This window comes from Nycticebus coucang, chromosome 9 (genome assembly GCF_027406575.1).
Source record: "Nycticebus coucang isolate mNycCou1 chromosome 9, mNycCou1.pri, whole genome shotgun sequence".
Lineage (NCBI taxonomy): Eukaryota > Metazoa > Chordata > Mammalia > Primates > Lorisidae > Nycticebus > Nycticebus coucang.
In genome coordinates this window covers 53,827,644-53,841,453 of record NC_069788.1, presented here as the reverse complement: position 1 = coordinate 53,841,453, position 13,810 = coordinate 53,827,644, and the positions used below count along the sequence as shown (strand labels likewise).

Here is a 13,810-nt window from a genome sequence, read left to right as displayed (position 1 = left end):
AATGAATAACGATGATACTGAATCAAGAAGTGCTGGCAACATGGGGGGGTGGTGGTGGTGGCAAGGAAGGATGAGCTGTCTCAGTAGGATATTATTAGGTAATATTTAGTTTTGTTAAATTAAGCTAATACCTCTGGGAGATATTAAGCTCATGTACCAAATTAGAGCATGAAACTTGAACTATTATAACAGATTAAAATCTGAGACCGTGGTGGAATAAAGAGAATTAGATGAGGTTAAGCTCGTCCTCATCCTCTGTCCTGGTCTCGGTTTGCCATCCTTTATAGCTGCTTCCTTCCCTTGGTCTAAGCATTTTTCTCTCTGTTCCAGGCCAACCTGAAGCATGTCTGGGCTTAGGCCTGAGATATCTTCTATGTCTACTCTCACTCTGTTGGTGATTTCAGCCAGTCTCATGGTTTTAAATACCAGTTAAAAGTTGAAGGCTCCCAATTTACCCCTTTGACTAGACCTCTTCTCTGAACTTCTTGGATTCACTTGGATATATGTCTCCACTTGAATGCCCAATATGCATCTTAAACTTACCACATCTAAAATAAAAATTCTGAGCTTTCTGTGCAAACCTGCTCCACTACTGGTTAAGGAACCACTAATAGTAGTGGTTCTTTATCTCAGTTAATGTGAACTCAACTTTTCAAGTCGCTCAAGACAAAACTCTTAAAATTATCTTTGATGCCTCTTTTCTATCATTTCACATCTAACCAGAAAATCCTATTGGCTACATCAAAAACATTTCCTGACTCTGACCATTTCTCCCCTGCTCCAAACCACAGATATTTCTCAGCTGAACTACTGAAAAGGCTCCCCAACAGTCCCACGTTCCATTCTCATCTCCTACGCTCTCTAAGAAACATAGCAGCCAGAGTGCAGCAGGCAAGGCAGGGCGTTGCATCTTCCCTCTGCTGATCTATTTGCATATCTTTCACCTTGAGCATGCATTTAAATAATAGTTAAAAAAAAATCATGGACTTCCTGTCCCACACCATGATAATAGTTGTACTTTGGATATATTGTTTGAGAAAATATCCATTGACAAGAAGTTACCCGGTAAATATTTTAAGTGAATTTGCATTTTACAACCACTATCACTTCTATAAAGATTTGAAAAATTAAAAGAAGCATATTATTCAACCTAAGGAGAATTGTGGGTAATTCCAAAGCCTCTTGCTGAAGAAGTAGAACCACCACTCCCAGAATCTTAAGGAATTTGTCAGTAAGACATGGCGGCCCGTTTCTGAGCGACTGTATAGCATCTTTCAGGTAGTTGGTACTCAAAACATGAATTTAAGACTCGGAAAAGCAGTAATATAGGTAAAAACAGTGATTAAGGGCTCTTCGGAATGGAGGAGAAGCCCCCATTGCTACCACCTTCAACTGGCACAGCCCTACTGGAGTGAATTAATGTAAAGAAGGAGGGAAAAATCCAAAAATAGGCATTTCTTTTCTTTTTTTGAAAAATTTAACAAATATTTATTGAATTCCTATTACATGCTAGACATGTTCCAAGTACTTGGGGGCACATCACAGAACAAAACAAAGATTCCAGCCTCATGGAACTTCCAGTCTGGCATTGATTACCACTTTATCTGCATCCTGTCTGTGACTCTAGGCAAGTCACTGCACCTGCCTGTGGCCGTGTCCTCAGCTGCCCACCAGGGGAATAATCAGGCACGTGGGTAACATGTCTGGTGCACTATTGATGGCCCAAAGGACACCAGCCCTCAAAACACCCCCTAGACAGCAGGTAGGCTGGGTATAGATTTTGTTCTTTTTTTTTTGAGACAGAGTCTCACTATGTCAACCCTCAGTAGAGTACTGTGGCGTCACAGCTCACAGCAACCTCCAACTCTTGGGCTTAAGTGATTCTCTTGGCTCAGCCTCCTAAGTAGCTGGGACTACAGGTGCCTGCCAAAATGCTGGGTATTTTTTGGTTGTAGGTTTCATTGTTCTTTGGCAGGCCTGGGCTGGATTCGAACCCGCCAGCTTCTGTGTACGTAGCTGGCGCCCTAGCCGCTGAGCTACAGGCGCCGAGCCCTGGATATAGATTTTTAACAATAAAGTAAATTGAGAGAAGAAAGAGGGTTTAGACTAGGTGATCTGGTGTGCTTTGGCTGTGGTAGCAGGGCTAAGGCTAAACCAGGGGCTGTAATGGTAACACAAATTGTTGCTGCGGCTGCTCCTGGTGGCTATCTTGTTGCCTAGGTCCTTGGTCTTCTCTGCTTTGGCTTTAGCCTCATTGGCTAACTCAACAAGTGTTTTGGAAGGGACCTCACCTTCTAGCTTTGTCAAGATGTATTAAAACTCTTTATAATCTTGGTCATGTTACTTTTGAAATGAGCAAGACAAAATTTCTTGACAGCTCTGGTGGCACCAAATAAGCTAGAGGAGACCCAAGCTTCCCAAAGGACTGGCTAGTGCTATTCTCAGAGTCCACATAGTACTAAAATATCATTCCTTCGCGCCATCAGCCAGGTGTGGTTGATGTTCTAGGTGAAGGTGGTCACACTCTAATTCTGTGAGTCCACACTAGAGTCCTCCCGGATGGACACAGAGTGAGCATCATTGGCAGGAAATATCGTTTGCCCTAGTGGGACATACTTTGGGTCTTGTGGGGAGTCATTGGGATAGGAGCTTCTGGGCAGGGGTCAATTCCCCATGTACTATCTTCCATCAGAACATGTTTGCTGTAGAGATTCAGGTACCAGGACATGGGAGCCCAGGAGGAGTACATGTCCACAGGGCTTGAGGCTGTCACCACCACCAGTTGCCTAACTCACTGCTTCCGTCTGAGCTGTTGTCCCTTTGCGCTGGGATTGTACTTCTTGTATTATATTCAGGGTGAAGGAAAATGTACAGAAAGGGACTATATGAGCATGAACCTAGTGAATGTAGTAAAAATTGACAGCCTTAGAATTGACTCAATTATCATGAAATTTCTTTAGGGAAATTCAGACCGTTGATGGGAGTGGGGGTGGGTGGCGAGGAAGGATCCATTTAGTGTCTTTTACTTTCCCGAGGAGAAGCAATTAGAAAAGGCAAATACCACATTTCTAGCATAGTCTATGGCACCAGATGTTTTATTTCAGAACCAATCATGAAGGAAACTAAATGCATAATGATACCCAGACTCTATAAAGCTAAGAATCTGATTTTAAGGAAAGAGCTCTGGTGACAGATATGCTTAGATTAAAATCTTGTTTCCTAGACAACCTATTTTATTCTTTTTAAATGTCAGTTTCCTCATTTGTGACATGCAGATAATATTTTTTACCTTATAAGGATGTTACGATGATTAAAGGAAATAATATATAAAGTAATGAGCCCTCACAAGTGGTTGTTACTGTAGTTTTTAAGATTAAGAAGTCATAATGTCCCAAATAAATATGCCAAATATTCATATTTTACCAAAGGTTATACTTGCAAAGAAGTGTAATGTCCTTGGTGGTGCCTGTGGCTCAAAGGAGTAGGGCGCTAGCCCCATATACTGAAGGTGGTAGGTTCAAACCTGGCCCCAGCCAAAAACTGCAAAAAAAAAAGTGTAATGTCCTCATGTTACACAAGGTCTGATTTCTAGTGTGGTGCAACAGACATGTTCCAAGCTTCCCTTATTATGACTATTTAACTTATAAATAGTTACAGAGGCCCTGAGGAAGTAGAAAGCAGATCCGAGCAAGTCGTGTGCTTATGTGTACTGTTCACCCCTACATGTACGCGTACAGGAATGGGAAGAGTAAGCAATTCTTTTCTGATTCTTAATTTGAAGTGAACCACATAGTCAATTTTTTTGATACATAGTAGCATAATTTATCACATTGGTGTTTAGTTCTTCCCCAAGCCAATTTCGAGCAAGAGACTTTTTCCCCTGCTCTTTCAGTATGTTTACACAGCCATGGAATTGTGCCCGTGTCTTTTCTTTCTTTCTTTTTTTTTTTTCCCCAGGACAGTCTCACTAGGTCACCCTGAGTAGAGTGCTGTGATGTCATCATAGCTCACAGCAACCTCAAATTCATAGGCTCAAGCTATTGTCTTGCCTCAGCCTCCTGAGTAGCCGGGACTACAGACACCCACCACTGTAATCCTAGCACTCTGTGAGGCTGAGGCGGGTCGATCTCTTGAGCTTAGGAGTTTGAGACCAGCCTGAGCAAAGCAAGACCCTGTCTCTACTAAAAATAAAGTTGTGCCCTTGTCTTTAAGGTGAGTTAACTACTGAGGGGCTTAGACCCCAAGCTAGTGCCATTTTCCATTAAGATAGAACCTCTCGTAATAATGGTATCACAGAAAATAACTCACAGCTCATCCTCTGGCTAAGTGTATTGCTACCATATTTTTATTGGTAATGTATAGAGTTTATGTTTGGGGGACATAATTGGGCATATATATATCCAATTGTGTTCATAGGTTTTAATAGGTTCTGTAATGTACATTTTTGGTGTCCAAATTTGAGGAGAATGGGCTTTCTAATTCATTTCAAATATTAAAAATGAACTGGGTTTGGAGAGGGAGGATGTGGGACTAATGTATTTTTTAATGCAAAAATCTGTTGAGTATATGTTCAGATTATCTGTTTCCTTGTACAGCCTCCTTATATAAAAGTTCAGAGATATTCTGCAGCCTTAAAATGTGAAAGTCACATTTCAATTCAGATATTTAAAGCAAAGCATCTCCTTTATATTGCCTAAATCAGTCTGGTCTTCCTGATAGGTGGATAATGTAGAATTTTTAAAATTTTCACTCTGTCTTGTTTAAAGTTAGTCTAATCTAGTAATGTAAAAGCTTCTTTGGACAAAGCTAAATCTCTAGAAGGAAGGAAAGGTCCAGCCTCCACTCCTTTTGCCTTATAGAAAAATGAGCTTTCTTCCATACTCTATAAAGACAATACTTACTCTATGATTCAAACTCTCCATACTTGGTTGTTGATATGCTATAAAATAGTTTTAGAAAACTCTGAAAAAGCAAGAATCCTGATTTCAAGCTTATAATTGTTCAGTAAATCCTATTTTACCTGTCAGAAACTGTGGTAGTCTTTACTGATATCCACCAAATATTTACAGTTTTCCTTCCAAGCATGTGGTAGGATTGCACTGCTTTGTTCCTTTGAAGTTAGGTGTGGCCAGGGACTTGCTTTGGAGATGAAATTTTAATCAGTAAGTGATTTACCATTCTCTCTTTCTGCCATGGCAACCAGGAATGTTGCCAGATAGTAGTGGCTACTTTGGAACTTCATGTCCTGGAGTGTAGACAACATGGAGTAAAACTTCCTGCCAACCCTGGATTCTCATATTGTATGAGTGAGAAATAAACTTGTGTTAAGCCTCTAAGAATGAAGAGGCTTAGTTACTATGACTCACCCTAAGTGAGAAGTTAACAGGCAATTCCTTCTGCAGCAAATACTAATTTGCCCCCAGGCAGATGGGTTCCTCAGCCAATTTAAGCAAATATGCAATCAGAAGGGCGAAATAGAAAAGCACTTTAATAACTTTCAAAATGAATTTCTTTTACAAGCATTTCTTATAACTATTTCTCCTTCTGCATTTCAGATGAAGATCTTTGACAAAAATAAAGATGGTCGGTTGGATCTTAATGACTTGGCAAGGTGAGTTACATGGAAATGATATTATGGATTCAGAAACACCTTCCTAGGAGTTTTATGATATCATACTTCCTTTTGAAACTGGAAATAAAGTCTCACCTGCAGTTGAAAAGACTAGGCTTATCTTAACAAATAACAGGGGTTCTGAATCTTTTGGGGGTAATGGATGCTTTATGAAAATAATGAAAGCTCTTCTCTTGAAAATGCATAACATATAATCTTTACAGGAAATTTTATGGATGAATCATACAAAGACACTACCCTCAGAGACCAGACATTCATAGACCTCATATCATGATCTCCTAACAATAAAGTCCTGAATCTCATTCACTGGTTTCACAAATGTTGAACAGTGAGTTCAGGACACAGGACAACTGAGCCAGACTCCAGTTGTATTCTGTAGTATTCAAAATGCAACTCTGTGGGATACCTCTCTGTGGGGTAACCTCAGAGAGGTACCACGTACCTGAAGGCTGGAATTATAGGAGGACAAGATAAGAGCAGAAGTGGCCCAGTGTCTTCAAAAATGTTGTCTGTGAGTCTGATGTAACAGGTGAATGGGAGACAGTATGATTTGTCAAGGCTAGCTCACCTCCGACAGGCAGCATGTAGTCAGATCACTGGATCCAGAACATGCATATATAACCCTTGCCACCAACCAGGTGCCTCAGGGTTGGGCTGGTGGCAGTTGTAACCTGAACAGTGATAGGGCAGCAGTTTCAGGCTGGGAGCAGCAGGGGTAGCTGGTAGAGAAGAATTCCAAGGGCTAAGGTCATATATTCCATGACAAGAAGTTAACTCGACAAAGTCGCAGGCAGAAGTTAGTTTTGTCTCTTATCACCAAAGTCCAGAATCACCAAAGGCTGCACCAGTGGTCTCCTTGGCATCTATCTCTGCCAAGGTTTGGCAGTTATCTGTGAAAGAGACAGACCAGGAAAAATCCTCAGTAATGACCAACCCGCTGACCCCCCCACACTGGATAGTCCTCTATCTGTGTCTCATAGGAACTGTGAGCAGCATATGAATCCTTTTTGGCTACTTTACCTGGAACTTTTGTCCTAATTTTAGCCACATTGATAAAGAAGAGCTCTTGAGAAACCAGCCAAAGACAGACAAAAGTTTTTCTCCCATAGGCCTAGAGCAGAAGGGATCTCAGCCTGTAGTCGTGTCTCTGCCCTCCGGATCCCACCTGGTTTTCTAGGCCAACTGGAGCAGAGTTCTTCTCAAGTAGAGGTCAGAGAGCTGCATGAGAGAACCAGTCCTAAGAAGAAAACCCCAAACATCCAAAAGATGATGATCTGGGTGGAAATAAGACCTGGCCATCCATCTGGTGGCCTGATTCAACTGTGCACTTCTCAGAGATAGTGAGAGTTGAAGAGCATTGAGTGTCCTTAAAGGCTGGAGAGGGTCCCTATTATTGAAGGCCCAGAGCAGCTGTTTTCTGCCCTCTTGGTCCCAACATTCTTGTCTACTCCTGAAATAAAGTCCATAGGCAACACGACCTAACCAACACATAATACTAAAATAGCTAATATTAATGCACAGGCTGTCATATGTAAAGGAGAAATAAAAGGAAAGCCGTTAACAATAAACTATTATTAATAATGTATATTTCCACGTATAAATGCTTGGAAACAACCACAGTCAAGCCATAATGAAGTGGTCAGATGCCGGCCTCTGTGTAGAGTCACTATAAATAATAGAGCAGCTCAGATGCTGACTGATACAAGGACAGCCTTTTGGCAACTTGTATATCAGGAGCTCAATTGCTGTTGATATAATTTTATAAAATAATAAAAAGTCTTGATAGAGTTTCAAACTAAACTATGTACATTTATCCTTCAATTAACACAATTTAGTATACCATATGGAATATATATGTAATTAGTAAATTATATATGCCTTACAAAAATACTGTGACTTTTTATGTAAATGAGAATTTAGTTACAGGTTCAAGTAATTATAAACAGGGCTTTTACATGCAAGATTGCCCCACTGGACACTTGAAAATAAAGTGAGACATGGAATAATTCTTAATTCTGGGGAAATTTCCATGCAATACAGGGCATCTAGCATCCCTATTCTTTGTGTTTTTTTTTTTTTTTTGCGACAGAGCCTCTAGCTGTCGCTCTGGGTAGAGTGCTGTGGCATCACAGCTCACAGCAACCTCCAACTCCTGGGTTTAAGCAATTCTCTTGCTTCAGCCTCCCAAGTATCTGGGATTACAGGAGCCCACCACAACGCCCGGCTACTTTTTAGGGTTGTAGTTGTCATTTTGGGCAGGCCTGGGCTGGATTCAAACCCGCCAGCTCTGGTATATGTGGCTGGCACCTTAGCCGCTTGAGCTATAGGCACAGAGCCCATCCCTAGTCTTATGTACAAAGTGCCAGTTGTGTTTTATCTATCACTGTGACAACTAAAAAGCCTCCCTGCATACATCCAGAGACCTCACAGAGATGGAACTGCTGTGACCATACCTATAGGATAGGAACTATGCTTTAATCTCTTGAATAACTTCTCACCCAGTGGAGTGTTATATAGGAAGAGTTGATAGGTAGTTGTGGATTCAAGAAAGAGTTGAAGTAGAACTGAACAAAGACGTAAGGCAGCAAAAATAGTACAGTATAGTTATCCTTCAGTATCTCTGGGAGATTTGTTCTAAGCAGGAGCTCTGCAAATATTAACATTTACAGATGCTCAAGTCCCACGGTCTTGCAGAACCTGTAGATACTGTAGGGCAATTGTATTTCAAAACCAATTTGCTATGGAATTTGAAAATGATACCTGTGGTAAGTAGAAAAAAGATGTCTATATCCTAATACCTGGGATCAGAGAATGTTACAGAGAAAGGATGAATTAAAGTTGCAGATAGAACTAAGGTTGCTAATCAATGCACCTTAAAATAGAGAGGTTATTGGGTGATGCCTGTGGCTCAAAGGAGTAGGGTGCTGGCCCCATATGCCGGAGGTGGTGGGTTCAAACCCAGCGCTGGCCAAAAACTGCAAAAAAAAAAAAAAAAAAAAAAGAAAGAAAGAGGTTATTCTGATTTATCTGAATGGGCTCAATGTAATAATAATGGTCCTTCAAATATGGAAGAGGAAGACAGAGGTCAGAGAGATTTGAAAATATTGTAATATAACTACTACATACATGTTTTGGAAAATTTTGTTCTTCTGAACGTCCAGGATTTGGAAATGCATGCTGCTAGCTTTGAGTGGAAGAAGGAGCCACAAACCAAATAGGCAGCTTATAGAAGCTGAAAAGGCAAGGGAAGTGATTCTCTCCTAAAGTCTCCAAAAAGTATGCAGTCTTGTTGATATCTTGATTTTTGCCGGCTGAGATCTATTTCAGACTTTGACTTCTAGTGCTGTAGGTCGATACAATTTATTTACATTGCATTTGTGGCAATTTGTTACTGCAGTACTGGGAAATAAAGAGTTCTTAAAACAGTTATACATTGGAATTTTCTTTCTCTAATTCTAGCTCTGAAATGCAACCCACTTACTCCCCATAAAAGCTCGTCCCAAGTATGTATCCTCTGAGTTGGCAACATGGTATAGGTTGCCTGGTGTGAACGAATAATATGGACAGTATTCCTTGCAGATTCTCAGGATTTTTATCTTCCAATTGGCTCACACTAATTCTCTCCACCATGGGCATTCAGAGGACCAATATTTTCCAAAGCCTATACTGATATTATGTTTTTTTCTACTTTTCTCTTTAGATACACCCATGATAGGAATATAGCACAAATCCAATGCTTTTAGTCTGTTGAAACCAACTTTATTCCATTAAAACAGAAAGAGATGGAAATATATTTGTTTTCTAAAATAAAAATAAGATGATTAAAAAATTGATATATAATTTACATGCCATAAAATTTACCCTTTTTTTTTTTTTTCTGAGACAGAATCTCACTATGTCACCCTTGGTAGAGTGCTAGGATGTCACAGCTGACAGCAACCTCAGACTCTTGGGCTTAAGCGATTCTCTTTCCTCAGCCTCCCAAGTAGCTGGGACTATAGACACCTGCCACAATGCCCGGTTATTTTTTGTTGCAGTTGTTGTTGTTGTTTAGCCCAGGTTGGAACCCACCATCCTCGGTGTATGTGGCTGGCGCCCTAACCATTGAGCTATGGGCACCAAGCCAAAATTTACCCTTTTAACATTAACTTCCATGTGACTTGTATTTAATGAATGTTAATTTTAGCCTGGAACCTAGTGAAGCATATATAAATCCCACCTCTCTTCCACATTGTCACATTAGAAAAACTTTTTTTCTTTGGGGCCATGGCTTTATTAGGTCAAGAGACATGTGAGTTATATATGCTTTGTCAGGCCTCAGGCTCAAAACTAGTGTGAGTCAAATACAACTCACATGACAATTAATGTGCTTGACCTAACAAAACACTGTGCCTCCCCCCATTTTTTCTAGTGTGGCAGTCAATATGTAAAATTCAGTAACTTCCATATATTTATAAAGTTGTCCAATTATCACCACTATCTAATTCTAGAACCTTTCAATATGCCAGATGGATACTCAGTACCTGTTCCATTAGCAGCCACTCCCCTCTCTCATCTACAAACTTTTGGCAACCACTAATTTACTTTCTAACTCTATTAATTTGTTTATTCTAGGAATTTCATATAAATAAAATCATACAGTATGCACTTTTGTGTCTAGCTATTTCACTATTCATGTTGTAATATGATCCATACTTTATCCCATTTTATGGCTGAATAATATTCCATTATATGCATATACCACATTTTATCTGTTCATCACTTGATAAACATTTGGGTTGTTTCCACTTTTTCTATGTTATGAATAATGCTGCTATGAACATATCTACTCAAGTTTTTGTGTGAATATATGTTTTTGATTCTCTTGGTTATGTACCTAGGGTTGGAATTGTTGGTTCACATGGTAATTCTATGTTTAGTTTTCTGAAGAACTGTAATACTATTTTCCAAAGTGGCTACACCATTTTACAGTCTCACTAACAATGTAAGAGAGTTTCAATTTCTCTACATTTTAATTAGCACTTGCTATTTTTTGCATATTTTGGTTAAAGCTATCCTAGTGGATGTGAAGTGGTATCTCATTGTAGTTTCGATTTACATCTCCCTAGTGACTAATGATTTTGAGCATACTTATGTGTTTACTGGTCATTTTTATAATCTTCTTTATAAAAATGCCAGTTCAGACCCTTTGCCCATTTAAGAAATTGGGTTATTTGTCTCTTTATTTTTGAGCTGTAAGAATTCTTTATATATATTCTATATGGGTTGACCAAATAGTTTACTCTAATTCCAGATATATAATCAGCAAATGCATTTTTCCATGTTGTAAGTTGTATTTTCATTTTCTTGATGGTATACGTTAAAGTACAAAAATTTCTGGTTTTCATGAACTCCAGCTAGTTTTGGTTGTGTCATATCTAGGAAGCCATTGCCAAAATGGAGATTTACCCACATGTTGACGTTTTTTTTTTTTTTTTGGATATAGTCTCACTCTGTTGCCCTGGGTAGAATGCTATGGCATGAAAGCTCACAGCAACTTCAAACTGTTGGGCTCAAGAGATCCTCTTGCCTCAGCCTCCTGAGTAGCTGGGACCACAGGCACCCGCCACAACGCCCGGCTATTTTTTTGTTGCAGTTTGGCCAGGGCTGGGTTTGAACCCGCCACCCTCGGTATATGGGGCCGGCACCCTACCTGCTGAGCCACAGGCACCACCCCTAGTTTTTCTATTTTTTTCTATTTCTATCCATCTAGAGATGGATCTCCAACTCCTGAGCTCAGGTGATCCACCTGCCTTGGCCTCTTAAGTTTTGGTCTATGATCCATTTCATGTTAATTTTTTATATGGTGTAAAGTGGAGGTCAAATTTTATTCTTTTGTACGTGGATGTCTACTTGTCTCAACACTATTTCTTGAAAAGACTATTCTTTCCTCACTGAATGGTCTTGACAGCCTTGCAGAAAATTCGTTGACCGCAATTGACCATATCAATTTATTCCTGGACTCTCAATTCTATTCCATTTATCTACATGTCTATTTTATGAAAGTACCACAGTTTCTTAATTCTATAGATTTGTAAGCAAGTTTTGAAATCAAAAGTGTGAGCCTTCCAACTCTGTTTTTCCTATTTTAAGATTGTTATTGCTATTTTGCATCATTTGCTTATCCATATCAATTTTAGGATCAGATTGTCAATTTCTGCAAAAAAGCCAACTTAGATTTTGATGAGGATTGTTTCAAATCTGTAGGTCAGTTTGGGGAGTGTATTCATCTTAACAATATTCAGTCTTCCCGTATATGAACATGGGATGTCTTTCCATTTACTTAGGTCTTCTTTCATTTCTTTCAACAATGTTTTGTGGTCTTCAATCTATGAGTTGCACCTCTGTTAAATTTATTAAGTATTTTATTATTTTTGATATTTTAAAGAGAATGGTAGTCTTTATTCTGTTTTTAGTTTGGTCATTGCTAGTGTATACAAGTACAACTGAATTTTGTATGTTGACTTGTAGCCTGTAAACTTGCTATTTGTTTATTAGCGTTAATAGTTTTTTATTTGAGTCCTTAGGATTTTCTATATATAAGATTGTGTCATCTGTAAATATAATTTTACTTGTTTTTTTCTATTCTTCCAATCTCTGCTTTTATGGAACATTTAACTTACATGTATTTTATGTCATTGTTGATAACGTAGGATTTGTTTGCTATTTTGCTATTTGTTTTCTCTTTTTTGTTCCTCTAATCTTTCATTACTGTTTTCTCTGTGTTAAATATATATTTTCTAGTGTACTATTTTAATTCACTTATTATTTTTCTTATATGTTTTTTGAGTCATTTTCTTATTGGTTGCCTGGGGGATTACAATTAACATCTTAATTTAGAATAAATGTGATTTGGATTTATTAACCAACTTAATTTCAATATTATACCAAAACTTCACTTTTTTTTTTTTTTTTATTGTTGGGGATTCACTGAGGGTACAATAAGCCAAGTTACACTGATTGCAATTGTTAGGTAAAGTCCCTCTTGCAATCATGTCTTGCCCCCATAAAGTGTGACACTTCACTTTTAAATAGTTTCAAACCCTTCCCTTCTCTTTTATGTGGTTAAAATTATATCTTAATACTTTGTGTGCTCAATAACATATTTTTAATTATTTTATGAAGTTGCCTTTTAAATCAGATAGCAAAAAAGTTACAAACACGATACATTTATGTTGTTTTTCATGTTTATTCATATGTTTATCTCTACTGGTCCTCTTTATTTTTTCATGTAAATTCACGTTATTGTCTAGGATCCCCTCCATTTCAGCCTAAAGGACTCCCTTGAGAATTTGGTATAGGACTTCTTTATTATTGTTGATCATTTTGTTGCTGTTTATTTGTTTATTGATTTTTCCGAACTAATTGTATAAAGTTTGTATTCTTTATCATGTATATCCTCTGATGTATCTGCTTGGTATCTCAATGGTTAGTTCGTAAGTACACAGAGATTTTCTTAAATGCATATTTAAGAAATCTCCCAGTCTTTGCTGACAGATTTTATGTGTGTGTTGAGGTAAGTTAAATGCCACAATATTATTGCTCTTACCAAGATTCAGCTGTTTCTTCAGAATAAACACTCCCTAGTTTGTTGTAAGACTATTTTCCAGAGTTCTGAAAAAGTTATTCTGACTTTTCCCCCTCAGTTTTCTTATTGCTTGTATGCTGGAGAGAATTTTCAAAAGCCCGTACTCCATCATTTTCTAACAAGATGAATTTTTGAAAGTCTCTCTGTGGTGTTTACTAATCTTTATGAGTCTTTCCCAATTAATTTCTTTGTTTTTGTGATGAAAGGATTCCTGTATTTCCATCACCTATTTTGCTCTTCAGGATAATGTGGAAATTGCCTGTCCTTTCTATATACCAAAGCTGTAAGTTTACTTATAACTGAGAGCTGATATATTATTATGTGAATTTTTTATTTTTTTCATTTAGGATTCTGGCTCTTCAGGAAAACTTTCTCCTCCAATTTAAAATGGATGTAAGTGTGAAATTCTCTCTATTGGTTTATGTCTTTTATCTTTCTCTATGAATTTGAGAAGGAGAGAAAAAATTTGAGTATCTATTTGTCCTACCTTTTAACTTATTTAGAGATAGACAAGGCTCTGAGCAGAATCTAGGGATCTTAAGGGTCATTGA

The 13,810-nt window shown here is 38.3% G+C and overlaps 1 protein-coding gene across 1 annotated transcript in view; it reads left to right on the top strand.

Moving 5' to 3' along the window:
* SCGN (secretagogin, EF-hand calcium binding protein) overlaps positions 1–13,810 on the top strand; it is a 50,159-nt gene that overhangs the window by 25,874 nt on the left and 10,475 nt on the right. The window contains exons 7-8 of the mRNA XM_053602595.1: positions 5,556–5,611; positions 13,607–13,652. Coding sequence (XP_053458570.1) covers positions 5,556–5,611; positions 13,607–13,652 — 102 coding nt within the window. The remainder of the gene's footprint in view (positions 1–5,555; positions 5,612–13,606; positions 13,653–13,810) is intronic.